Genomic DNA, 25,690 nt, shown 5'->3' with positions numbered 1-25,690 from the left:
CTGTGGTACTCCTTGGCTTACTTGAATCTTCAGCGTATCCTAGCAGACGATCCTCCATCTATAAAACAGACCGATTGTTTTACAAGGAGAGACAGCAATGTTCTTAACAGAATGTTTGCTACGTGATTTAGCCAGAGTTATAAAGGGAACAACTGCAAAGGGAGTTGTAATTAGAATGTAACTACAGCTGCCAGCACGATAGACAACTCACGATAAACCAGCTTGGTTAGAGGCCTATATTGTCAATTCATGGCTTGCCTTAACCATGTTTTGTGGAATAAACCTGCTTTATGCTGAAATCTGGTTTTTCCAACCATGCTGGGTAGTTGGGCTTTTCCGAATGAAACAAACTGATAGTTCAGCAGGATTTTTACCAGGTTCTGTAACAGCTTTGTTCCCCAGGCCATCTGTGTGGCAAACTCACACGATCCGTTTTTCTCACCATGTCCATGCATACATCCAAAGTAGAAGGTGTTGTTTCTCTTTCTCTATATATGTGGATATATACATAATTTTGTATTTATTTATTTCTCCTGTCATGTTCATGTAGTGTAAAATTGGAGGTGGTGACCCTTTAAGAGCTATATGCAATGAAATTTCATTTTTAATATATGCCAATTAGTGTACATTCAAAGTGACAATAAAGTTGTTCTATTCTATTCTATTCTATTCTATTCTATTCTATTCTATTCTATTCTACTCTACTGTACTCTACTCTACTGTTCTCTACTCTACTCTATTCTATTCTATTCTATTCTATTCTATTCTTGGTGGCACAGTGGTTCGAGTGCAGTACTGCAGGCTACTTCTGCCGATTGCCGGCTGCCTGCAATTTGGCAACTCTAATCTCACCAGACTCAAGGTTGACTCAGCCTTCCATCATTCTGAGGTGGGTAAACTGAGGACCCAGATTGTTGGGGACCTCTTAGAGCGGGCTGTAAAGCACTGTAAAGTGGTATATAAGTCTAAGTGCTATTACTTTAAGTGCTATTGCTGTTCTATTCTATTCTAAAACCCAGTTGCGGGTTCTATCAAGGGAGTAAAAAGTAAACATTAAATATTAAAGGCCCCTAGCAGCCTTGCCTTCACTTAAAGCAGATGGTTAAAAGCCTATGGAGATTCTCAGTCATCCTGGTCATGGTTGTCCAGTTCAGGAGACAACTGAATTTTTCTTGTTTTTTCTTTGAAGATGTTTCGCTTCTCATCCAAGAAGCTAATTTAGCTCTGACTCATCCCTCCATTCCCCCACCATTCAGTCAGAGCTAAAGAAGCTTCTTGGATGAGAAGCAAAATGTCTTCAAAGAAAAAAACAAAACAAGAAAAGTCCAGGATGCTTCTTGAAAAAAAAAAGCACCTTTGAGGTTAAAAAGGTGGCCACATCCAGATCCCTATGGAAAACCTTTTGGGAACTGCATCTGGAGTGGAAGTCTATTCAGGGGCACCCATGTGATTTCAGCCTCACTGCACGTATTGCTTGCCACACATGTAAAGAAGAAGCTACAATCTTCTTGGGGGGGGGAAGGGAGGTGGGGTCTTAGGGGGGAGGGGGGGTATATAGTATATGTCAGATTTCAAAGTAACGTGATTGCACTTGTATACTGTTGCTCTTTAATTCCAGTGTAAAAATAGGACAAGCTGAATATATTAATAGATAGTAGAAATACACCGAAGGGAGGAGTAGAGGGATAGAAGAAAGAGGGGTAGAGAGGGTGGGAGAGAGGATGGGAGGGAGGGTGAGAAGGAAGGGAGGGAGTGTACTGGGAGAGAGGAGTGGTAGAGGGGGAGGGGAAGTAGGGTAGAGGGGAATGATGGAGGGAAGATGGAAAGTTGGAGGGGGGCGAAAGAAAGGGTGTATGGAGGGTCGAAGAGGTACATTGGGTTTCTATTTTGGGGGGTATTATTGACAAGAGGAATGGCTGTGTTTATTGTTTAATGTTATATGGCCCCGGTTGTGCACAGTATATATGTGACTGTACAAAAATGAAAATGGAAAATAAAAACACATTTACCATAAGAAGCTACAATCTTCCCATTGTGGTGAGAAACCAATGAATCATCAAACACATCAATACAGACTTCTCCCCTGAGGGACAAATGACCAGGTTCAAATGGTCATACTTTGGAGAGTAAAACTTAGCCTCTTTAGCAATTTACAATGCTGGGAAAAGTACAGGTAATCCTTGACTTACAACACTTCATTTAGTGACTGTTCAAAGTTACAACGGCATGGGAAAAAAGTGACTTACGGCATCTCCATGATCACATAATCAAAATCCAGACCCTTAGCAAATGATTCATATTTATGACGGTTGCAGTATCCTGGGGTCATGGGATCACCACTTGCGACCTCCTGACAAGCAAAATCAACGGGGGAAGCCAGATTCACTTAACGGCCATGTTACTAACTTCAGAACTGCGGTGATTCATTTAACAACCGTGGGAAGAAACATCGTAAAGCGGGAGCAAAAGTCACTTGGCAAATGTCTTGCTTAGTGACAGAAATGTTGAGCTCAGTTGTGGTCATAGGTTGGGGACTACTGCAGAAGGAAAGAGAAGAGAATCACTGGGGGGGGGGTGTTAAAGAAAAGACTGGACAGCTTCTTGTCTGAAATGGTAGAGGGTCTCCTGCTTGAGCAGTGGGTTGGACTGGAAGACCTCCAAGGCAGAGGTGGGTTGCTTATGGGTTAGCCTGGATTTGGGAGAATCTGTAGCTAGCATTATGGCCGGTTCAGAGAACCTCCAAATCCCTCCCCTGGCTGGCCACGCCCACCATGCCCCACCACTGTCACCCCACCATGTCCCTCCCAGGAGTCTCCACATGGTCTATTTTGGATGTGAGGTACGTGGAGGACCTGCATGGATGCTCAGAGAGGGGAGAAAATGGGCCTCCTGGAAGACGCCGAGGTGGCGCAGTGGTTAAATGCAGCACTGCAGGCTACTTCAGCTGACTGCAGTTCTGCAGTTCGGCTGTTCAAATCTCACCGGCTCAGGGTTGACTCAGCCTTCCATCCTTCTGAGGTGGGTAAAATGAGGACCCGGATTGTTGTTGGGAGCGATATGCTGACTCTGTAAACCGCTTAGAGAGGGCTGAAAGCCCTATGAAGCGGTATATAAGTCTAACTGCTATTGCTATTGGCCTCCAGAACCAGGAGGAGGCAGTTTTCACCCTCCCGGAGGCTCGAGGAAAGCCTCCGGAGCTTGGAGAAGGTGAAAACACCCCCCCCCCATGGTGCAGGAAGCCGACTAGGCCACACCCACCATGGGCACGGCCACCCAGCAACTAAGCAGAGAACCCATTGCTGACATTTTTGAAGCCCACCCCTGCTCCAAGGTCCCTTTCATCTCTATTCTGATGGAACCAACCCATTAACCAGGGACCAATGGGTGTATTGTAGGAAGTCCTGAAATAAGAAGGCTGGGGACAGGTCCTTCTTGAGAGAATCTATGTCCTTATTAAACAAATTATCAAATAAGGACATAATTGATCAATATATAAATAAAGCGAGAGGCAGAAGACCAGTGGTGGATTCCGGATGCCGATGCATGCGCGGAAGCCCCAATTGGCTCAAATACAGGTAAGGACAGCAGGCGGGCAGGCGGGCCCTCTGGAGCACCATACCAGAACGGTACTTGGTGCTGCCAGCAGGCACTGGTGTGCCCGTACCGAGGTGTACTGGTCGTATCCCACCACTGCAGTAGACAAATGTTTCAAATATCATCTTTCAGTACCATGCTTTGGGATTGTTTTGTAGGATTTGAAGGGTTTTATTGTGGAAATGGAACCTCCCATTCCAATTTCCATCCTTATTTCAGAGAAAGAAAACTAATAATCAAAGATTGGCTAATTGAAATTGCCTGGAGCTCATTGTCTTCAGGAGGTGGCTTCATGAGGGCTGTGGCTTAATTTAGCATGGTGTGTGACTCACTCAGGTAATAAATCCTTGTTCAGACTAAGGGAGGGAGAAACGAACCTCTTGCTATGCTGCAATTCAGCTGTTTGCAGGAACATCCAAGTGAAAGGGAATCAGAATGTATCACTGTGTCCTGCCTTTAAAAAAAAAAAACATGTACAGAGATTTTTGTTGCAGCTGAATCAGGAGTGGGTTCCTGCCAGTTATAACCTCTTCTATAGAAGAGGTTTCACAAATCTACAGTGCCGTTTAGAACCAGTTCCAGCTCCCTCCCCCTGCCCGTCCGCACATCATCAAGATGAAGAGCGAGAGGAGGAATTCTGGGAGTTGAAGTCCACAAGTCTTAAAGCTGTCAACTTTGAACACCCCTAGGGTTTTATTTTTCTAAAGGGTTAGGGGTGCAAGGGTCTTGTAACTTGACAGCTTTAAGACTTGCACACTTCAATGCCAGAGTTCCTGATCTGACATTTTGGTTACTAAGCAAGAGCGTTGTTAAGTGAGTTTCACCACATTTTACAAGTTGGCCATGCCCACCCAGTCACATGGCTGGCAAGCTACTCCCCCAAAGCAGGCCACACCTACAGAAGAGGGTCTAAAAATTTTTGAAACCCACCACTGAGATGAGTGTATATCATACCTATGTGACTTCTCTCCTTTGGTAGATCCTGTCGTTCTCCATGGTTTATGGAAGAGTTGAGGGAGAGGAAGAGAGGCTTGGAGTATTGCTGGAAATCAATGGAGAATGAACTCAACTCAATACAGTTGCTATTGAAGCCTATGTCATCATCATCTTCATTTAACAGCCCCCATAATCCCTTGTGGGGTGGAGTCTGAGCAACTGAATGGAGCTAGCAGTTTACTGGCCAGATGCCTTTCCCGACGCCACTGTGGAGATATATTCTCATTGTCCCCAGAGAGAGAAATATCTGCCTCTAGCTAAGATCGAACTCACAGCCTTCTGAATGTGAGGTGAGAACTCCACCTCTAGATCACCTCCTATTGAAACCTATGTTATGGTGGTAAGGATAGTGAAGCATCAGTACTTCTCTGCCCCTATTGCATTTGTGCATAGTCAACCAGAAATCTTATTTGAGGTGATCCAAGCCTTTTTAGCATGGGGGTGTAGGAAGTTATCATCCAGCCCCCTCCCAGAAAAAATGAAATATCCTAGGAAAGATTGAAAAGGCAGAATATTTCTCTGGATGTGAAAAGAAAGAAACATGTTTTAAAAGACAGAATAGCTGCCTGTAGCTTTCTGTCCATCCCCACTTTGTCAATGGGCCATTAAGAAGTGCCCAGCTAGTCCCTTTACATAATAAAGACATCTCCACTTCAGCTGCAGGGGGATGGGATTAAAGCATGATAATATTGGCCCTTTACTCAACTGACCACATGGCATCTGAGAACTCAACCAAACTTGGGATTCAAAACGCAGCCTAGAGAGTTGCCCCTACATAGCCCCATGGGAGTCTGACAACCAATCAGAACGCAAGCTCAAGATCAAAGGCCAGAGAGGGCATAAAACCAGGGACTCAGCATCTCAGTCCTTCCTTCTCTTCTTCTCCACCAACATTGAAGCATGTGATCACCTTTTCTGTTCAGGGCTCAAGCCATGTGGCCCTGTCCAACAATAAACCATCTTTCCAAGCAGCCTCCATGTCTCCAGTGACCTTTTCCCCACTTGGAGCCGAACCCAGAAGGACATTTCTTTCATCAGGGGAATTTGGCATGCACCTATAAAGCCAGACATGCTTTACAGGAATATGCAAAGCATTGTTAGACAGAATAGCTCAGATTTACTCCCACATGGATGGCCCAGCCTTGGCCCAGGTGTTGCAGCAGATTGAGGTTTGTAATCTACTTACGAAAGACCAGGACTTGAGACCACGAAGGTGAGAGAAACAGGTTTATTTGATGCATCGAGTTCAGCGTGTTCACACACCAAAATCTGAACTGCCTGGGCTCTGCCCAGGATGCTACTTTTATGCCGTGTTCCACACTGTGCATTCTCAAGGCGTTTCCATACATGAGACAAACATGACATTTCAAAAAAGAGAAGTTCACTTTGGAATGTTACAGCGAAGTACATAGGAAAAATACAAAAAAGAGAAGTTCCTATAATGTCTTAGATTTAGATTTTAGATTTTAGATTTACTTTATTTGTATGCTGCCCTTTTCCCTGAGGGGACTCAGGGCGGCTCACAATTCAAGGGAGGGGAAAAACAGACAAGTTACAAACATGAAAACCATACACCGTTAAAAGAACACAACAGTCATACCATTCGAGTGGGGTTGCAAGTCTTTAGCCCCAGGCCTGTCGGAACAGCCAGCTTTTAAGGGCTGTGCGGAAGGCCTGGAGGGTGGTGAGGGTACGAATCTCCACGGGGAGTTCATTCCAGAGGGTTGGAGCAGCCACCGAGAAGGCCCTCCTCCGGGTAGTTGCCAGTCGACATTGGCCGGCTGATGGAATTCGGAGGAGGCCTAGTCTATGGGATCTTATTGGTCTAGTGGAGGTAATTGGCAGTAGGCGGTCTCTCAAGTACCCAGATCCAATACCATGAAGGGCTTTGTAGGTGACAACTAGCACCTTGAAGCGCATCCGGAGATCAACAGGCAGCCAGTGCAGCTCGCGGAGGATAGGTGTTACGTGGGTGAATCGAGGCGCACCCACGATCGCTCACGCGGCTGCATTCTGGACAAGCTGAAGTCGCCGAATGCTCTTCAAGGGCAGCCCCTTAAGCTGTCAGCAGTTTTTACCTCTGTTCTATCTCTCACCTATGCCTGACTTCCTGTGCCCCTCCTTTACAGGGTCTTGCCACACTGTTCAGCCCTATTTTTAATACATGAGGAAGTTGGAGAGAAAGTTCACTCCAGTTAAAAGTCAACTTTGGAACTCCAGGGCACTGGAATGAAAAGCCAAGCTAATATGAATTTATAAGGTCCATCCTATTAAGACCACCTAACCTGGCCAGCCACTGGTGGGTTTACCTGTGCACCCCCTCCTGCATCACAGGTACTATGGAGATGCCTGAGCTGTAGCTTTGCGGCGTTATCTGGGAGTGAGTGCTAGCTTTTTACCATTATAAATCGAAGAGAAAAGCTGGCCTATTGAGCTCTAGAATTCAGTCACCCCCAAAGATGATCAAAAAAACCTGTGGAAATGCATACAAGAAGTAAATAAATGCGCGACTAAGGAGTATACAACAGGCACACACCCATGACACAAATACACCCCTGGAGAGACACACCCATCTATAGACACACAGATGTATAGACCTTCCTTTCCTCTGTCTTTTTCCCCCCTCCCAGCTTAATTTCCTCTTTCCTTTTCCTCCCCTGCAGACACAGAGATTCAGGACAGGGAGGAGGGTCGACAGAGAGGGAGGTCAGAGGGAGGAGGGTGCCTTTATAAAGTTCCCAGGGTCCAGGAATACCTTTCAGATTGCTGGTGCCAAGGAAGAAGTCCAATTCTGAATCCTAACCCCCCCCTCTGAGATGGGAGCAGGACATTTTCTAATTTTCCTTCTTTTAGCAGGTAAGATGCATAAGGCCAAGAATTTTGAAGGTGGAGCAGGGAGACATTTTGGTAGGGGGATGTCTAGAATCCAGCATCTCAGTGCTTGGAGAAAAGGGGCTGAATCTATTTCGTTCTCAGATGATTAAGGCAGCCTGTCTAGACCAGGTTCTTGGCAGATGTGTTTGAACTATAATCCCTATGTTCCTCAGGCAACAAAACTCCATGTTGCTGGGAAAGGTGATGGGAGCTGTAGTATAACCCTTCTGGTTTCCATCAAGGGCAAAGAAGACTGATGGGAAGACATAAGGAGATTGTCCTGTCCAAAGAGTAGCTCTGTGGCTTATCACCTGCAACTTCTTCATCTAGTAATATCACTTTTCTGTGGTTCCAGATTCCTTATATTCACTCTTAAAAAAAAAACAAAACCTCTGTTCTTAAGAGTTTGCTTAAATGTTGTTGAGGAGTCCCAAAGGTGCTTTTTCAGGAGGCAACTGGACTTTTCTTGATTTTTTTCTTTGAATATGTTTTTTGCTTCGCATCCAAGAAGCTTCTTCAGCTCTGAAAGGATAGTGGGGAATGGAAGGATTTATATTCCTTGCAGACAGCTGGCCATCTGTAGAGATTCTCAAGTCATGTAGGTCATGGTTGTTCCAAAATTGCAGGCTACAGGAACCAGGAACGCTACTCAGGTGACCCTGAGGACACAGATAAACCTCTACCTGCTTCAACGACCCTCTAAAAGGATGCAAATGACCAGCATACCTTCAAAGAAAACACAAGAAAATCCAGTTGCCTCCTGAAAAAGCACCTTTGGAACAACCAGGATCTGGATGACTGAGAATTTCTATAGATGGCTATTGAGGAAGTTGGTATATCTCTGAATCTTTGAATCTTCTCATTTGGATTCATCCATGGTAGTAAGGACATCCCGGGACAGTCAGATACCTTCCACCCAACTAATTTCTGGAGAAAAAAAGGTTATTTTGGAGAACACAAATGTTGGTATCAGAATCTGCTATAACCAGGAGGGTTCCCAAGGGTTTAGAGATAACTCTACTTAATACAGGGTGTGTTACCTTTGAAGATGCAATAACTGGATTTTGAAAAAAAAACCACCTTCTATTTCCCATTACTTATCAGATTTGTTAGTCTGTCTCCCTTTTTGATTTCCCTCCTCTTCCCTAAAGCACACATTGGTTCCAAAATAGTCATTTTTGTGGAAGGCAATTTCTGTAGGAGAAGTTTCCACATTAAACCTCATAATCCTATAGGTAATTTTGTGTTGGCATGTAGAACATTTTGCAATACCTGATAAAATATATTTTGTTTGGCTTCAAAATATTTTGAGTAAAACAAAGATACCTGTAAATATTGTGCAATGTTAGAAGGACATGAACATCTGGCCACACTTGATACATTCCAAGCCATAGGGGCTACCATACATAGATAAATGTTTTCATTTCTTTTTCTCATAGTAAAAATTGGCTAATAATAATAGATTTAAAGTATGGGTACTATACCCAGTAACAAAACATCCAGTGTAATCCAAAAAATGTTATTGTTACCCCAAATGATTGCTTGGTCGCAAAGTTTGCTTAGTACAGATTGCAAATCACCGCTTACAACCAGCTGCAAAACATCACAGTGGTTAGGACTGCAGGCTACTTCAACTGACTGCTAGCTGCAGTTCGGCAGTTCAAATCTCACCGGCTCAAGGTTGACTCAGCCTTCCATCCTTCTGAGGTGGGTAAAATGAGGACCTAGATTGATGGGGGCAATAGGCTGACTCTGTAAACCGCTTAGAGAGGGCTGTAAAAGCACTATGAAGCGGTATATAAGTCTAAGTGCTATTGCTATCATGCCTCCAGAACATCTGGATCTCTGAAAGCTTGATGCAATCCTCAGGAATAACCGATGAGCTATACTTTTTAAAGGGATTGTGCAAAATTACTTGACATTGCATTTGATAATTACATGAACGGTTTTTCATTTAAGTTCAATTTCTGTTGAATCCTGGCTCTTGTCCACTTCTCTGTATGCCCCTACCTGCTTTATGAAGTGGAGATCCTACACGGTTACTTTACTGCCAAGTGTGGTCTTCAGTTGCAGTCCTGTGGATATCATTAGAAAAAATATTGTCTACTTTATTGAGATGGTTTTTGTTCATCATCAGAAAAATAATTTTTTTTTAATGGAAGTTTTTCATTGATATTTTTCTCTCTCTCTCCCAAGGGGCAGTACAGGGTGCCAAGGAATCTCTGGAAATTATTCCTATAAATGGGAACGTGGAATTGAATACACAGGCCTATTTTCTTTGCAAAGGTAAATGCAGAAAAATGCACCCTACATGTATAAAAGTATCATCGGGGCAATATTTTAGCCAGTGGGGACAGAGGATGGATTGATGGATCTTAGTTTTATGCATTACAACCCAAATGCACAGTTTGTCTTGTAACATATTTATGTTGGTCAGATAAAGAGATGAAAAATCCTTGAATAAAACTGAATCACATTGTCCTACTTAGACCAAGACTGTCCAAGGCAAGACCTTAGAATCGAATAACAGAGTTGAAAGGGACCCTGTAGGTCATCTAGTTCAACCCCCTGCTGAAGCAGGAGGCCCTATTCCATTTTTGACAAGCAATTTACAATTAGGAATATATTCAGTGTGATTTTGTTATATTGATCACACTTTGCTTTAACAGAATAACAGAGTTGGAAGGGACTTTGTAGGTCATCTAGTCCAACTCCCCCACCCAAGCAGGAAACCCTACACCATTTCTGACAAATGGCAGTCCAGTCTCTTCTTGAAAGCTTCCAGTGATGAAGCTCCCACAACTTCTGAAGGCAACTTCTGTTCCATTGGTTGATTGCGCTCTCTGTCAGAAAATTTCTCCTGATTTCCAGGTTGAATCTCTCCTTGTTCGTTTTACATCCATTATTCCTTGTCTGGCACACAGGTGCTTTGGAAAATAGCTTGACTCCCACGCTTCTCTCTGTGGCAGCCCCTCAAATATTGAAACATTGCTATCATCTCTCCCCTGGTCCTTCTCTTCACTAGACTAGCCATGCCCAGTTCCTGCAACCGTTCTTCATATGTTTAGCCTCCAGTCCCCTAATCATCTTTGTTGCTCTTCTCTGCACTCTTTCTAGAGTCTCAACAGCTTTTCCCAGGCTGCCTCTTTCCTCCCCCACCCTCCCCACAACTGATAGGTTTAAAATATTATTTGATGGACAATTATTAATGCAGATTTGGGGGCTTTCAAACCTTTTGCTGTTCTGCTCTCTTGTTTCTGATATTGGCCATATTGGCTGAAGCTGATGTGGATTGATATTATACATCACCAGCCAACCAAAATTTCTCTAGTACAGATTTGAACAACCAACAGTTTTAGTTTGAAGTTTAAAATTGCTATGATGGAAAGATGGAGAAAAGTGCTCAGGATGTCATAATTCTTAGGGAGTTCCCCATGACTTGGTCCTCTGCAGAATTTCATATTGGTGGGTTGTTGGGATTTTTTTGGGAACTTGACAGCCAGGTGAAGATTATATCTATAATCAGTGGTTCCTATTTTTATGTGTGTCTACACTTTTCCAAAAATGTCTACGCATTTACATGTCTATCCAAACACTGATTGTGGCCAACATTGTTCAAAGTGATTTAGTAAAAGAGACAAAAGAGAATTGCATTCAGTTGGTTTTTAGATAGGAACTTAGCAAGACAGTTAATTACTTCCTCACCAAGCAGTAAATAGCTTGAGGTTTTAAAAAAGGATCAAGTGCGATTAAAACAAAATTCTCAGAATTATTATAAGAGCTTAAGCCAAAATCCTTCTCTGATTCCTTGAGTCTCCACACATGCATTAAGGGTTACTTCCTTGTTTTGAGAAGCTTCTTAATTTCAACAATAGGTTTAACACTAATCTTTACAAGCAAGTTTTGCCAAAATGAGTTGGAAGCTACAGAGCAGCAGGTTGGTTAATTCTTGGATACGGATCCTAGAGCTGTAAAATCGATTGGGAAGTTTAAAAAATCCCCCCAAAAGGCAATGGCAAACTACATCTACTTTTTGCCTATGCAATTTCAGTTCAGTTTATTTACAGTCATAGACCAGAAATCAGAACAAATAAAAAACACTCAGTAAATATACAGTTAAAAATTCTAGTATATAATAATAAATAACTAAAATCTATGATAAAATCCAAGCTGTCAATTATACAAGGTTTAACTATACTAAAATCCATAAACTGTGTGGCCTGTTGTCAACTTAATACTAAAAGTGCAAAGGGTTTGCCACATTTGTTATATAACATAACTATGGTGGATTAGACACAGGTTTCCAATGAATCCCCAGTGCTATTTGTTGCCCAGTAAACTATATGGATATTTCTGCAACATCTGTATGCCAAGCTAGTGACAGCATGTAAGTGAATTTGGCTGATCTCAAACACACTAAGCAAAATTGGAAGCTGGAGGCTAAAACATATGAAGAATGATTGCAGGAACTGGGTATGTCTCGTTTAATGAAAAGAAGGACTAAGGGAGACTTGATAGTAGTGTTCCAATATCTCACAAAGAAGAGGGAGCCAAGCTATTCTCCAAAGCACCAGGGGGCAGGACAAGAAGCGATGGGTGGAAACTAATCAAGGAGAGAAGCAACTTAGAACTAAGGAGAAATTTCCCGAAAGTTAGAAAAATTAATCAGTGGAACAATTTGCCTCCAGAAGTTGTGAATGCTCCAACACTGGAAGTTTTTAAGATCTATTTGTCTGAAGTGGTGTAGGGTTTCCTGCTTAAGCAGGGGGTTGGACTAGAAGACCTTCAAGCTCCCTTCCAACTCTGTTATTCTAAATCTCCTCTACTTGTGTGCACTGCACAGGTGCAGAAACATTTTCTTTTGGAAGCAATGGGACAAACTTCCACAGCTTTGAGGGAAGGCCAAGTACCTTCTTGAAGTGAAATGAAGTAATATGACCTTCCCCTCCCATGCTATGTTAACTGTGCCTTTTTTGACTTGACAGTGAGAGGAGGTGGAGAAGCCACTCTGACTTGGACCGATCCAGATGGGAATGAAATTGAAGAGGATTCAGAGCCTTACCGGGTGAAGGTCATTGATGAATTGTCCAAGGGGCTGGAGATGACCCTCACTCGTCCAGATCAGGGTGGGATTTTCAAGTGTGATGGAGAATTTGAGTCCGGAAAAACGGCTACTCATCAAATTGAAATCCACGTGATTCGTAAGTAATATTTATTTGAGCATCCAGGAAGAAGTTTCAGGGGAATATAGAATACTTCTGCAGAATGAAACCCAAATTGATTAGTAGGTGAGGCCCAAATGGGACAATAGAGAAAATGGTGGAGAGAACAAAGCTAAAAAAAACCCAATAAAATGCAGTGCAGTTTATTAATTCTGCTTTCATGGACACTAGTGTCTTAACTACTCTAGAAACACAGAACATATTGTTCTGAGAGCCAAGGTGGCGCAGTGGTTAAATGCAGCACTGCAGGCTACTTCAGCTGACTGCAATTCTGCAGTTCGGCTGTTCAAATCTCACCGGCTCAGGGTTGACTCAGCCTTCTATCCTTCCGAGGTGGGTGAAATGAGGACCCAGATTGTTGTTGGGGGCGATATGCTGACTCTGTAAACCACTTAGAGAGGGCTGAAAGCCCTATGAAGCGGTATATAAGTGTAACTGCTATATTGAGAACATTTTTATTTTGACGCATTTCCAGAGCATGCCAAGGAAGAAAACCACATGCGATCTTGCATCTTTGATGTTTATAATGATTTGATAGTATGGGAATATCTCGAAATGTAGTTGTATTGTTTTTTACAAGTTATGGATGTTGTATTTTCTTTTTACCAATAAAATCTTATTTAAAAAAAAAAAGATTGAAGGAGATTGAAGGAGAATGTTAAACTCACCTCTTTCTATATTTCTTTTCCTACAGCAAGTGTGGACCACACCCACTGTCCTTTTCCTAGCTAAATTGTTGGCATCCGCTGCCAACTTTTCTGTATTTACTGTTTTAGTCTATAGAAAAAAAAATCCATCACTTATATAAAGTTATTAAGTTTTGTGTTACTTTCAAAGGCTACAGATTTCTCAGTGGTAAATATAGTTAGTGGGTTTTCCCAAACACTTTCATCTTCATTTTGAATTCACTTATGTTTTTATTTCATTTCCTCCCTTTTAAGAATTGTTTGAGACAGGTAATGTATCAAACAAATAAACTGAATGTGTGCATCTTTAACATTACTTGTCTCATGACAGTAATGCAATTAAATGAAATACATGATTTGATTCAGAATGTTCTGCGAACACTAGGGCTCCCATCGGAGGTGGGGTTGAAAACAATCAAGATGATTGCTGTAATAGCAACGGCAGACAGCTTCACAGTGCTTTACAGCCCTCTCTAAGTGGCTTACAGAGTCAGCCTATTGCCCCCAATAACAATCTGGGACCTCCTTTTACCACCTTCGGAAGGATGGAAGGCTGAGTCAACCTTGAGGCCGGTGAGATTCGAACTGCCAAATTGCAGGCAGCTGGCAGTCAGCAGAAGTAGCCTGAAATACTGCCTCCTAACCACCGTGTCACCATGGCTCTTATCATGTGACTAATGTAATAGTCTTGACTTTTTTTCCCTAGTAAGAAAGAAAGTCTCTTTAATGGTTTCTTATCTATTCAAGGAAGTTTAGTTTCCTGTTTACTTCCAAGCTTTCATTCTCACTGTTCAGAAAAGACACTCATTCACTTTTTGAACAATTACTGAAGTCTAGGTGTCTCACAGAACATTAAGGAACACTTTCAAAATTCAGTTCATAGCGGTTGAATGGTCTTTTCTTGCATCCTAAAATGATGGACTACCTTAAGGTGAAGAACCTTATTGAGGCAAATATCCCTAGTAATTCTTTCACTGCTTTTTGCTGACTTTGATCACAGAGAGACCTACGTTTGTGAAGACAATGGATCTTGTGAAGGAAGTTCACGAGGGCCAAAAGGTAGAATTCAGCTGCCTAGTCAAAGGAATACCACCACCAACTATTAGATGGATTTTTGGAAACCAGGATGTCAAAAATATTAAGGAAAGTGAGTATGAGATGATTTATGGACATTTCTATTTAACAGAAGGGACAACGTTTTTGTGGGGAGAGACAACAAGTAATATTTTTGGAGAGGGTAAAGACCATCCATAAGGGATGCTGAGCTTGTCGATCAGAAAGATCGGCAGTTCAGTGGTTCGAATCCCTAGCGCCATGTAACGGAGTGAGCTCCCATTACTTGTCCCAGCTTCTGCCAACCTAGCAGTTCGAAAGCACGTAAAAATGCAAGTAGAAAAATAGGAACCACCTTTGGTGGGAAGGTCACAGCGTTCCGTGCACCTTCGGCATTTAGTCATGCCGGCCACATGACCACTGGCTCTTCGGCTTTGCAATGGAGATGAGCACCGCCCCCTAGAGTTGGTAATGACTAGCACATATGTGCGAGGGGAACCTTTACTTTTAAAGACCATCCTGAATTTGATAAAGCTAAAAAACATCCAAATTCAGAAACTGCACAGTCCTGTGTTGGAAGGGGGAAGAGGTTGAGGATAGGCACACTGTCTGAAATGGATTCCGTAAGCACATTATGTTATATAGTTGTTGTGTTTGGGGGAGTCCTCAAAATGAAGGAAACTTGTTCTTGTTTCTAATTAATTGATGGGTTGATGGGTTTCATTTAGCCTCAAGACTGCCTGGGGCTGCAAATCGCAATTAGAGACAGATTTAATTATCCTAGCCATTTCTTTTGGGTTTACAGGGCAAATACTGGTTGAAAATGGAAGGCTGCTGATAGAGGACACCCAATTTTCAGATGCCGGTGTTTATGTCTGTGAGGCAACCATTGAAGAACGGAATGAAGTGGCTTTTGCAAACTTTACGCTCAACGTTCAATGTAAGTTTTCTTTTTCTGTCTCATGGCACTGTGCCACGTTAGGAAGCACCAGAGGTGGGTTCCTACCAGTTCGCACCTATTCAGTAGAACTGGTTCCTCAAATCTACCGAACCGGTTAGAAGAGGTTCCACCAGTGGACCCAGAAAGCAGGCCACACCTACAGAAGAGGTTCCAAAAATTTTTGAAACCCACCACTGGTCTTTGGATATGATTTTTCTATACTATCACGCTCATATTTATAAAACTCAGTGCCTCTGTGAAAGGTAAGGATGACTACTGCGTTTGTGGTGCAATCAGAACACAAAAATTGGGTTTTGTAATTTTTTAAAAAAAAAATCCCCTTCATGGGCCCCCTTTGAACTCCATGGGCCCAGGAACATTATACTGGCTGCACCACCCTCTCCTCCGGCCTGAGGGCCCTACAACCGTCATAAATATGAGTCAGTTGCCAAGCTCCCAATATCACATGACTATGAGGATTTTGCTTTAAGTGTGAAAAATGGTCGAAAGTCATTTTTCCCCAGTGCCATTGTAACTTTGAACAGTCACTAAATGAATGGTTGTAAGTCAAGGATTATCCATATTGCTTTTCTTACCAACTGCTGCCTGACCAATTATTCCTACAGGCCTGTGGGTGAAAAAAAAATTGAAATACATCTTTGTTTTCAGCAGCCGAATAGAGTATGCCAGCATGCTTAAGTCTTTCCCTATGAAACTAATTGGGGATGGAAACATTTCAACAATCCCTACAGCTTTCTTGGCAAGATTTTTTTGGAAGTGCCTCCGTCCTAGGGCTGAGACAGATTGACTGGCTTTGTGCCAGTGATGGGTTGCAGGCGGTACGTCCCGGTACAGGTGTACCAAAGCCTGTCCGGAGCACTGGATACCATTCCGGTACGGTGCTCTGGAGGGCCCACCTGTCCGCCCGAGTTCCTTACCGGTCTTTTAAGTCTTCAGCGCTTCCACGCACTTGCATAGTGCATACAGCACCTGCAAGATGCTCCGCTGAGCAGCTGGAGCATCTCGGGGGCTCGTGGAGGTGCTAAGACACACACGCGTGCTGTGTGTGTCCATGTGGACGCTGCTGGGCCTGTTCCAACTGTACCAGTTGGAACGGGATCCGGAACCCACACTGCTTTGTGCCCAAATGGACTAGAACTCGTGATCTCCTGAACTTCTAGCCTGATGCCTTAACAACTAACACCAAATTGGCTTTGACAATTAGACTGGCATGCTATGAATCTGATTTTGAGAAGGGGGCATGATCAAAATCAGGATGAAGTCTGAGAAACTTTGAATGGATCATGTTAATGGCGTTTTGCTGGAATCCCCAGACTCCAGGACTGGCTCATCTTCCTCCCCAACCTCCTCACTATCTGCTGGCCACTGGCGGGCCACAACGGCAGTTTGTGTAACCTGTGAGGCTCTCTTTTGTTGGAATGGAATTCCTAAATGCAGTAGACAATTGACAATATAATCAAAGCAGTATCTTTTCATGCAGAAGATTAAAAACATCAAGTTTCGGTTTCAACCACTTTCTGCTAAATATATGCTGCCAATAAGGTATGAATATGCGTGCTTAGAATTAGGCTTGGACTCCAGCCTAATCTTAGTTGCAGCCTGCATTCTGAATTGACACAGAGAGACGACCAATTGTTACTCTCACTCTGACAACACTTCCACTGTGTTGTGGTTGGTTTTTTTGTGGGGAAACTTGCCAGCAACACTCAGCCTTCCTCATTCTCACAGGAAGATTGCTGCCTTTGAATCTTTGAAGATTGCATGCTAATACTCTGAATATTGCAGGCAGATTTTGAAAACCTCAGAAGTGAAAAGTTTACACCTGCCCCTAACTTCCCCTACTTTTTAGAAATTGAAAGCAGATTTTTTTTTTTAAAAAAAGTAGGTCATAGCTACGGATAATTACTGAAATTATCTACTCTGTATAACACTAAGGAAAGATTCTGAGCAGAATACAGTACTCTGTTTTCATGATAAGAAGTGTGAATTTTTGAGCTTAATGTCAAAATCTCCACAATATTATTTATCAAGGTTAAAAAAAGACCCACCCCTCAAATAATAAAGATAAAGATTTGGTTTATGACTACTCCATTCCTTTCACTCCAACTGATTTGAAGTTTTTGTTGTACACTTTATTTTTATTTTTTAAATAAAATTTATTTATAGACCCTTTTTTTCGGAAAAACAATGCATTGTCAGGGTATACCATTTACAAATAAAAAAGATCAAAAAAGAGTGGTGTTAAACATTGACATACAAGCTAATAACAATATTAATAATGATATAGTAACAATGGTAATAACATAACCAAAAAGCTTTTAGCTAGGTATCTTCTTACATTAAAGTATTGTAATTATTTACCTTCTTATTTTCAGCACTAACATTTGCGATCTTACTTTTCTCTAATTCCTACCTCTTGCTTCTATCCATTCGTAGGATTTATTCCAAATCATATAGTATTCTGCATCTTCTTGATCTTTAATTTTAAAGGTTAATCTAACCATTTCAGCACAGTCAATTTTTTATTTTGAATTACAGACTCCTTTGGTGGGGTATTCACATTTCCCCAATATTTAGCATATATGATCCTTGCTGCTGTCAGTATGTGTAAAACTAAATATGTGGTCCCTTTATCATACCCCCCCTGGTAGTATAACTAGGAGACATGTGTCAGGTTTCCAAAACATGGCCTAATTGATTCATGAGCCTCGGATCAAACTTCAAAGGAAAATTAGTCATTTATTAGAAGCATTTATTTTTGGCAAGATCTTTTTGCAGTCAGATCTAAGCTTTGTTGGAGTTAGAGCTGGACTTTAAGAGCCGAGGTGGCGCAGTGGTTAAATGCAGCACTGCAGGCTACTTCAGCTGACTGCAGTTCAGCAGGTCGGATGTTCAAATCTCACCGGCTCAGGGTTGACCCAGTCATCCTTTCGAGGTGGGTAAAATGAGGACCCGGATTGTTGGGGGCAATATGCTGACTCTGTAAACTGCTTAGATAGGGCTGAAAGCCCTATGAAGCGGTATATAAGTCTAACTGCTATAACTGCTATTTATCCCTGTTCCTTCCCACCCCTCAGTCTGTGTCATAAATCACATTCCCCAATGAGGTGCACCCCTCCCAAGCCTGCTGCAGTCATCTGAGCTGAAAGTATGCGTGGAATGGGCTCCCCCCTTCTTTCATTATGACAACTTTAGGAGTTGACAATGTGTTTCTGGTTTCAACTCTGTTTGATTATCATTTCCAGCCAGTTTTGTATTTTCTCCCAAAATTCTCTTGCTTTGCTACACATCCACCACATATGGTAGAAGGTACCTGGAGTCTGATTGTATTTCCAAAACTTAGTGGACAATATTGTTGTACACTTTAGAAACCATACTCTAAGTGGCTTGTAAACCATAATTTGTTGCCTAAGGAAATGTGTATAAACCCAAATATAAAATTCATGACATATTTCAATATATATGTCCTTTCCCCCATTCAGTTGCTCCTAAAATAGAGCTCCTTACAAGGGTACCTTTGGTCACCCAGACTGGGAATCCCATCCAAATCAACTTCACCATCCTGGCCAACCCCTCACCTTCTGTCTCCATTGCTTGGAAGGAGAAGATTTTTGAAGATGATACCATCAAGAAGATAGCGCAGGACCAACACCGATATTTCTTCCTCTTTGAGGTGAGACATGACTTTTGGTGAACTTGCCACGGCTTGAGTCGTCTTTATATTGCTACACTAAATTCTTTGAATAGGGGTAGAAGTGAAAAACATTGGTTAATGATTCTCTTTATGATTAGGTGGTTTCTTCCCTTTTCCCTGATGACTTTTTCAAGACTCTTTATTTCAACACTTCCCAAAGTCTGACACACATTTGTACTATTTTCTTAGCATGTATCCTGATTCCAGGCTGCTTCTAAACTCTTCCCAATCTCTGGAATCACTTCTTTTTTCCTTCCTTCCTTCCTTCCTTCCTTCCTTCCTTCCTTCCTTCCTTCCTTCCTTCCTTCCTTCCTTCCTTCCTTCCTTCCTTCCTTCCTTCCTCCCTCCCTCCCTCCCTCCCTCCCTCCCTCCCCCCTCCTTTCCCAACCTATAATTCTTTTTCCGTGTTTAGCATATCTAATTTCATAGCCTTCTCTGTCTCCATTTTGCATTCCAGAATGGTTATTATTTGTTGCTCTAACTGGATTTGGAAAAAGTATGGTCTTGCCAGCCTGATGCTCTTCGTCGTTAATTATAATCCAGTTTTCTGAATTAACCAAATTTTCTATATAATCAGCTCTTAGCACCACCAGTGGCAGCTGTTTTTCGATTCTCTGATCCTGCTGTCTAGATGCCAGTGATCAAACTTCCTTTTCTAGCATTTAGTTGACCAACCAGATCTGTATCTCTGAACCACCAGGGCTTAAGTAAGCAAGCAACATCAGCCTCTTAAAAAATCTACAGAGAAGGGTGTATTCTATAAGTGTAAAGTGAAAACTCGGGAGGTTCACCAGAACCTCTCTCTAAAGAATCAGTGAAGACAGAGCAGAGCACCTATAAGAGATGATGGTGAAAGTGAGAAAGCAGTGATTGTTAGAGAACCAATGTCACCTTCCCTCCAAGACTTATGGCACCATATGAAGCTATGGTTCCTGGGAACTTTCTTCTTCTGCTCTACCTCTTGGTAGGCAACACCTTAAAGTACTGAGAAAGGAAGTTGTTTGGAGGGTGGGGGACCAGATATGAGACCTACTATGACAGATTTAGTTCTGGTCTGTAACCACAAAGAAGTTTGCTTTTGAAAGGTTTGACTTTTGGGCAGAAAGTTCCCTATCTCCGTTGTATTCAAATTCCTAAATTGGCCTCTCTGAATTTGGTGAAGAATTTTTCTAGTAGCAGTTTGGGTGGATTTAAGAGGGGAGATTAATTTTCAAAATTTATTTTGGCGTTAGGTTACACCATCATCACAAGAGGACATCCAGGAACTCGTTATAACTGCTGCTAATGAAGTGGACAGCACTGAGAAGAGAGTTCCCTTTGAAAAAGGTGAAGGATCAATATTTACTCTTGAACAGTTGGGCTGGAGTCAGGATAATTATTCAACAAATGTAAAATCAACGTAATTTTCCTTCTGTCCTCACCAGGAACGCTGGCAACTGTAATTCTGTGAGAACACCACAGTGTTTCTAAAGAATTATGAACAACTTTGGGACTAAACTACAGTCCCAGGATTTTTTGGGGAAATCATCCTAATTATATATTGATGTTATACAATGTTATTAAATGCATTATATTGGAGTGCATAGCCCTGCACTGTACTGCAATACATTGAGTTGTGTATTGCTTTGACAGATTGGCTTTTCTTTGTGAACGTTAAGGTAGCTTATGTGAAGATGTACAAATGACTACCATATTTTCTCGTAGATAAGGTGTTTACTAGGCAGTGGTCAGATAAAAGGCAGTTGAGCCTGCAGAAGAAAGGAGGGCATGGCAAACATAGCAATAGCAATAGCAGTTGGACTTATATACCGCTTCATAGGGCTTTCAGCCCTCTCTAAGCGGTTTACAGAGTCAGCATATTGCCCCCAACAACAATCCGGGTCCTCATTTTACCCACCTCGGAAGGATGGAAGGCTGAGTCAACCTTGAGCCGGTGAGATTTGAACAGCCGAACTGCAGAACTGCAGTCAGCTGAAGTAGCCTGCAGTGCTGCATTTAACCACTGCGCCACCTCGGCTCTCAGACATCTTAGAAGAGACACTCCCTAGTTTCTTAATCTGTAAACATGAGGGGGAGAGATATATTTTCAGAGTTGCAAATTCTGTTACTGCAATCTTATGATAAAGATCCAGTACTCATGCTTGATTCTTCTTGTCTGGACTATCTCAAAGGGATGACATTGACTTATCCGCAAGTATATATGAAAATACACACACACACAAACAGAGAGAGAGAGGGAAAGGGAGAGGGAGGGAAGGAGGGAGGGAGAGAGGGAAGGGAGAGAGAGAGAGAGAGAGAGGGAGGGAGGGAGAGATTAAATACCCCTATATCCCACCTATACTCGCAGGTAAGCCAATTCTCACATTTCTAACTAAATATCAAGAAGAAAAACGTGTCTGGCCCACATAAGCCTATTGTGAAAATTAAAGGGTATGAAAATGTTAAGGGTTGCCTTACCTGTGAATGGGCTTAACCATGAGTATATATTTGGTGTCCTCAATTCACAGTAAGCTTTGTGGTTCAAGATTCATAACAGGAGTCTTTTTAGTGACAGTTTGAGAGAATGTCAAGACCCACTTAAAAATAGGAGTCATTTTGCAGGGTGTTTGCCATTTTTTTTCCTACTGTTTTTGCACGGAAGTTGCTGCCATTTGAATTTACCTGGTTTTTCCCCTCCCCTCCTCTGCATTTCCCTCCATTTTGGCTTATGTTTGAAGTATAGATGACAGTTAGATGAGCCACTGGTGGGGAATTAGGTCACATCCTGGAGAATATTAATCACAATGCACGTTCTTCTAATTTCACTGTCACTGAATTAACCAATAGGTGACCTATTTTACATACAGGGAATAACCCCAAACTATATATTTAATGAAATCACTAAGTTTAAAAAAATCTTTAAATGTATGCATCACAGATTTAAAGTTGAAATCTTTCTGAGTCAATGAAATAAACTGGTCTTTGTTTCTTTTTTTTTTAATTGAAAATTTTGAAAAAAAAACTTTTACAAATATTTACTTCCCTCCCCCTCCCCTCCCCCCAACCCCCCCCAACCTTCCCCCCACCCCGACTTCCCAGAACCAATACAGGGTATAAATCTTTAACAAAAATATTCTAAAATAAACTTAAAAGTAAAAAATTAATATCCTCTTTCATTTGAGCTTTAACTCCTCTTTGCTAGGCTAACTCTAAACAAATTATGTCATTCCTTGTTGCCTCAGTCATAAGCTATCTGGAATTTCTTAGTCCCATACTTATTTTGAGTATAGTCAATCCATCTTCTCCACTCCAATTTATGTCTCTCATTGGAATGGTCCTTGAGATATGCTGTCTTTGTTTCTTTTTTGAGAAAGGAAGAAAAACTCAGAAAATTAGCAAATGCACAGTGCTATTTTCCCATTAAACCTACCTTTATTTTACACCTGTCCCTTAAAATGTATAAGGCTCGGTATAATTTAGCAAATGAAATTGTTTTCGGTGTTTCGGGTTCATGGATTACAGAGTGTTAGTGGTCCCTTTATTGTCTCTGGTTTTGGACGAAAATGTTGATGTTTCAATCATCTTTCCAACCGTTGGCTCAAGCAGAATTTCTTCTTTTCTTCCAGATGGAGGCTTGGGATGGCCCAGCATTTTGGCAATTGTGTTGGCAATTCTGGTGCTCCTCTTGCTGATAGATGCCTTGTGTTATTACAAGCGCCGGTGTGGCTTCTTAATGTTCTGCAAAAAGAATATTCTGTGTAAGGGGTCTACAACAGGAGCTGAGAACAACGGGTAAGTTGGTAGATAGCAGTCAAAGATGAGTGTTATTGTGATGACCCAGGGCAAGGCACGGAGGCAACACAGCTAGTTGGTAGTTCAAATTCCCCTTTATTGGCTCCAGCTTTCCCCCAAACGCTCCCACATTTATGGCAAGTCCTGGAACAAAGTGCTCACACACACAGCATCTGGCTAAGAGTAACCCAGCAATACACCATTAGCACAATGGCTTCAAGGCAAGAAATCCAGCGAGGCAAAGGAACAAGGCAGCAATGAAGCAAGAATGAGCCGAGGTGATGCAGTGGTTAGGGTGCAGTACTGCAGGCCACTTCAGCTGACTGTTATCTGCAGTTCAGCGGTTCTAATCTCACCGGCTCAGGGTTGACTCAGCCTTCCATCCTTCCGAGGTGGGTGAAATGAGGACCCAGATTGTGGGGGTGATATGCTGACTCTGTAAACCGCTTAGAGAGGGCTGAAAGCCCTATGAAGCGGTATATAAGTGTAACTGCTATTGCTATAAGAAGTCCAATGCACTCCAAATGTCAGCAAGCCACACAAAACTCCACAAATTCAGCATTTGTTCCCAATAAGCGCCCCTCCTCACAGTGGCTCCTTAAGTCTCAGTCCCCAGGTGTGCCTTGTGAAGAGGGGTGGGGCGATCTCCTCCTGAGTCTTTGGATCGGCCTGCGTTGCTCCCGCCTCTTCTTCACTCTCCATGCTCAGAGATCAGGAGGGGATGATGGTGGTCCTTGTTCATCACCTGAGTTTCGTTGCTTCTCATCTCCACTGCCTACCATACATACAATTCGCAATTCGCAATTTAATGAGCTTATATGCCGCCCAATCCCGGAGGACTCCGGGCGGCTTACAAATACGAAATAAAATAAAATAACACATAGGGGAAAGAAACATACACAGTTTAAAAAACACACAACATACATTTGGCTTAACTAGGGGTTGGACCTGAGTTAAAAATCATGGTTTTCTGTCACCCTGCTTGAATTTGATTGTTCCTTTGGGGTGGCCAATCTCTTTTGTTAGCTCAGGTGATACAAGTCATACATGCCTTGAACAATTTTGTTGATTGCCACGGTTTTTAGGAATTCCACAGCAAGCAAAGTTGGGTGGGATATCTGTGCACATAATTAAATGTCCCATGTTCCATTTAATTATGGAAGAGTTCACAGGATCAAATGCTTTTTCTTCTTTTTTAAAAAATGCCTTGCTCAGAAACTCCTAACGTTCGTTTCCTTATTGACTGTAGAGAAATGATTTTTTGGGGGTGAGGGGATCTGTGTTAGATTCAGAAAATAAGGGTGAGGCAAGGGGTTGTGACCCTTCCTGAATAATTAATTAATTCCTGAATTAATAAAAAAAAAGGAAAACAAAGTTCCGATTATGGATCACTTGCCAATTATGTTAGTTGAATGTCTGAGGTTTCAACTAAGACCTCTTCATTGATTTCATTTTAGGACCAAACTCATTAACTAGTTTAAAAGGGAAAAGGTTGAAAGAAGAGACAAATCAAATTCTGAACTGCAACTGTATAACCTCTATAGATAGAAACTGAAGAAGGAAGATCAAGCAAATCTTCATTTTATTTTTTTTGTTTCTTTCCACAGGAAAATTCTCTCAAAATCAGGAAAAAGTCCTGTTGTGAACATCTCTGGTTCAGAAGCTTGATTGGACCATAGCAATGAGATCAGCTGATGAAATGTTGACTTTCTGCAACAATGTTTGGATACACTGGGCATAGAAAAGGGAGTTTCTCCTCTTTATTATACCTCCCACTATTTTTCTACCCTTATTATCACCTTTAATGGAACTGTTCCTCTACAATTAGTGGCAGGTAACATCCATGATGGGCTAAAATCCTCTGCCCACAATTAGGAATTATCCTTTCTTCTATAGATAGGGCCAAAATACATCATTACATCGATACAACATTATATCAATACATCACATCCAGAACAATTTTGCTTTTCAACTATGGTTTTTTTTTAAAGTTTACCTTTAATATATAGGGGGTTTATGATACTTTGTTACCCCACTATGTATTTATTGGTTTAGCCAAAGTTGTGGTCACATTGTTTGTACATAAGGCACTTTTTATTGATGTAGCCTTTTTCCAATCAGAGTTTTTGAATGGCATTGAAATAATCCATATCATAATAGCAGCGCAAATAAAATAGTTGTTATTTCCAATTAAATATCAATATGGATTGAATTGGGGCTGAAATACCTGGAAATGTACCTATATTCACTTGATATGCAGCAGGTTAGGGGTTGATACCAAATAACCTCTCAAAATAAGCTAAAGTTGAAACATTTTGCTAAGAGAACATCAAACCAAGAAGAGAATAATTTGGGCATTTGGTTATAGAAAATACTAGATAACCTGTGACCCATTGGGCCATAATTTCAGAGATATTTCTTATCTAAACAGAGAAACATATATGTCTAACTGCTAGAAACAGAATGAACCACGGATAGGCAAAACAGCAATGGGAGTGGAAGCAACTTCCTATTTCCTGCAGGCTTCCCCATTGGAATGTTTGGAATGTTTGGAATGTTTATTATAATTTATAGGCCGCCCTTTTCCCTGAGGGGACTCAGGGCGGCTTACAAAACACGGGAAAGGGGGTACAAAGACAAAAGACATAAGACAATACATAATATTAAAAATAGAGCACAACATTCATTCATCATTCGGGAGGGGACAAACTAAGATTTTTCATCCCCAGGCCTGACGGGCTAGCCAGTTCTTGAGGGCTGTGCGGAAGGCCTGGGCGGTGGTGAGGGTGCGAATCTCCACGGGGAGATTGTTCCATAGCGTCGGAGCTGCAACTGAGAA

At 41.9% G+C, this 25,690-nt stretch overlaps 1 protein-coding gene across 1 annotated transcript; it reads left to right on the top strand.

Annotated features, from left to right (window-relative positions):
* The first annotated feature begins 12,565 nt into the window (after positions 1-12,565).
* LOC116515592 (hemicentin-1-like) lies at positions 12,566-25,235 on the top strand. Its single transcript, XM_032227714.1, has 7 exons — positions 12,566-12,665; positions 14,373-14,519; positions 15,231-15,365; positions 18,869-19,059; positions 20,313-20,406; positions 22,686-22,851; positions 24,459-25,235. Exons 1-7 carry the CDS (start codon positions 12,566-12,568, stop codon positions 24,517-24,519), a joined length of 894 nt encoding a protein of 297 aa, XP_032083605.1. The 3' UTR covers positions 24,520-25,235.
* Positions 25,236-25,690: the final 455 nt, after the last annotated feature.

This window comes from Thamnophis elegans, chromosome 12, assembly GCF_009769535.1.
Source record: "Thamnophis elegans isolate rThaEle1 chromosome 12, rThaEle1.pri, whole genome shotgun sequence".
Taxonomy (NCBI): domain Eukaryota; kingdom Metazoa; phylum Chordata; class Lepidosauria; order Squamata; family Colubridae; genus Thamnophis; species Thamnophis elegans.
The sequence above is the reverse complement of the archived record's forward strand: the minus strand, read 5'-3'. Positions and strand labels throughout refer to the sequence as shown.

What these genes read in the sequence shown, in the direction of transcription:
- LOC116515592 (XM_032227714.1), top strand. Translation starts at nt 12,566, where the DNA reads ATGACCCTCACTCGTCCAGATCAGGGTGGGATTTTCAAGTGTGATGGA. An exon ending in GAGAGTTCCCTTTGAAAAAG is followed by an intron (nt 20,407 to 22,685) that starts GTGAAGGATCAA and finishes CTTTTCTTCCAG; the next exon opens with ATGGAGGCTTGGGATGGCCC. An exon ending in ACAGGAGCTGAGAACAACGG is followed by an intron (nt 22,852 to 24,458) that starts GTAAGTTGGTAG and finishes TTCTTTCCACAG; the next exon opens with GAAAATTCTCTCAAAATCAG.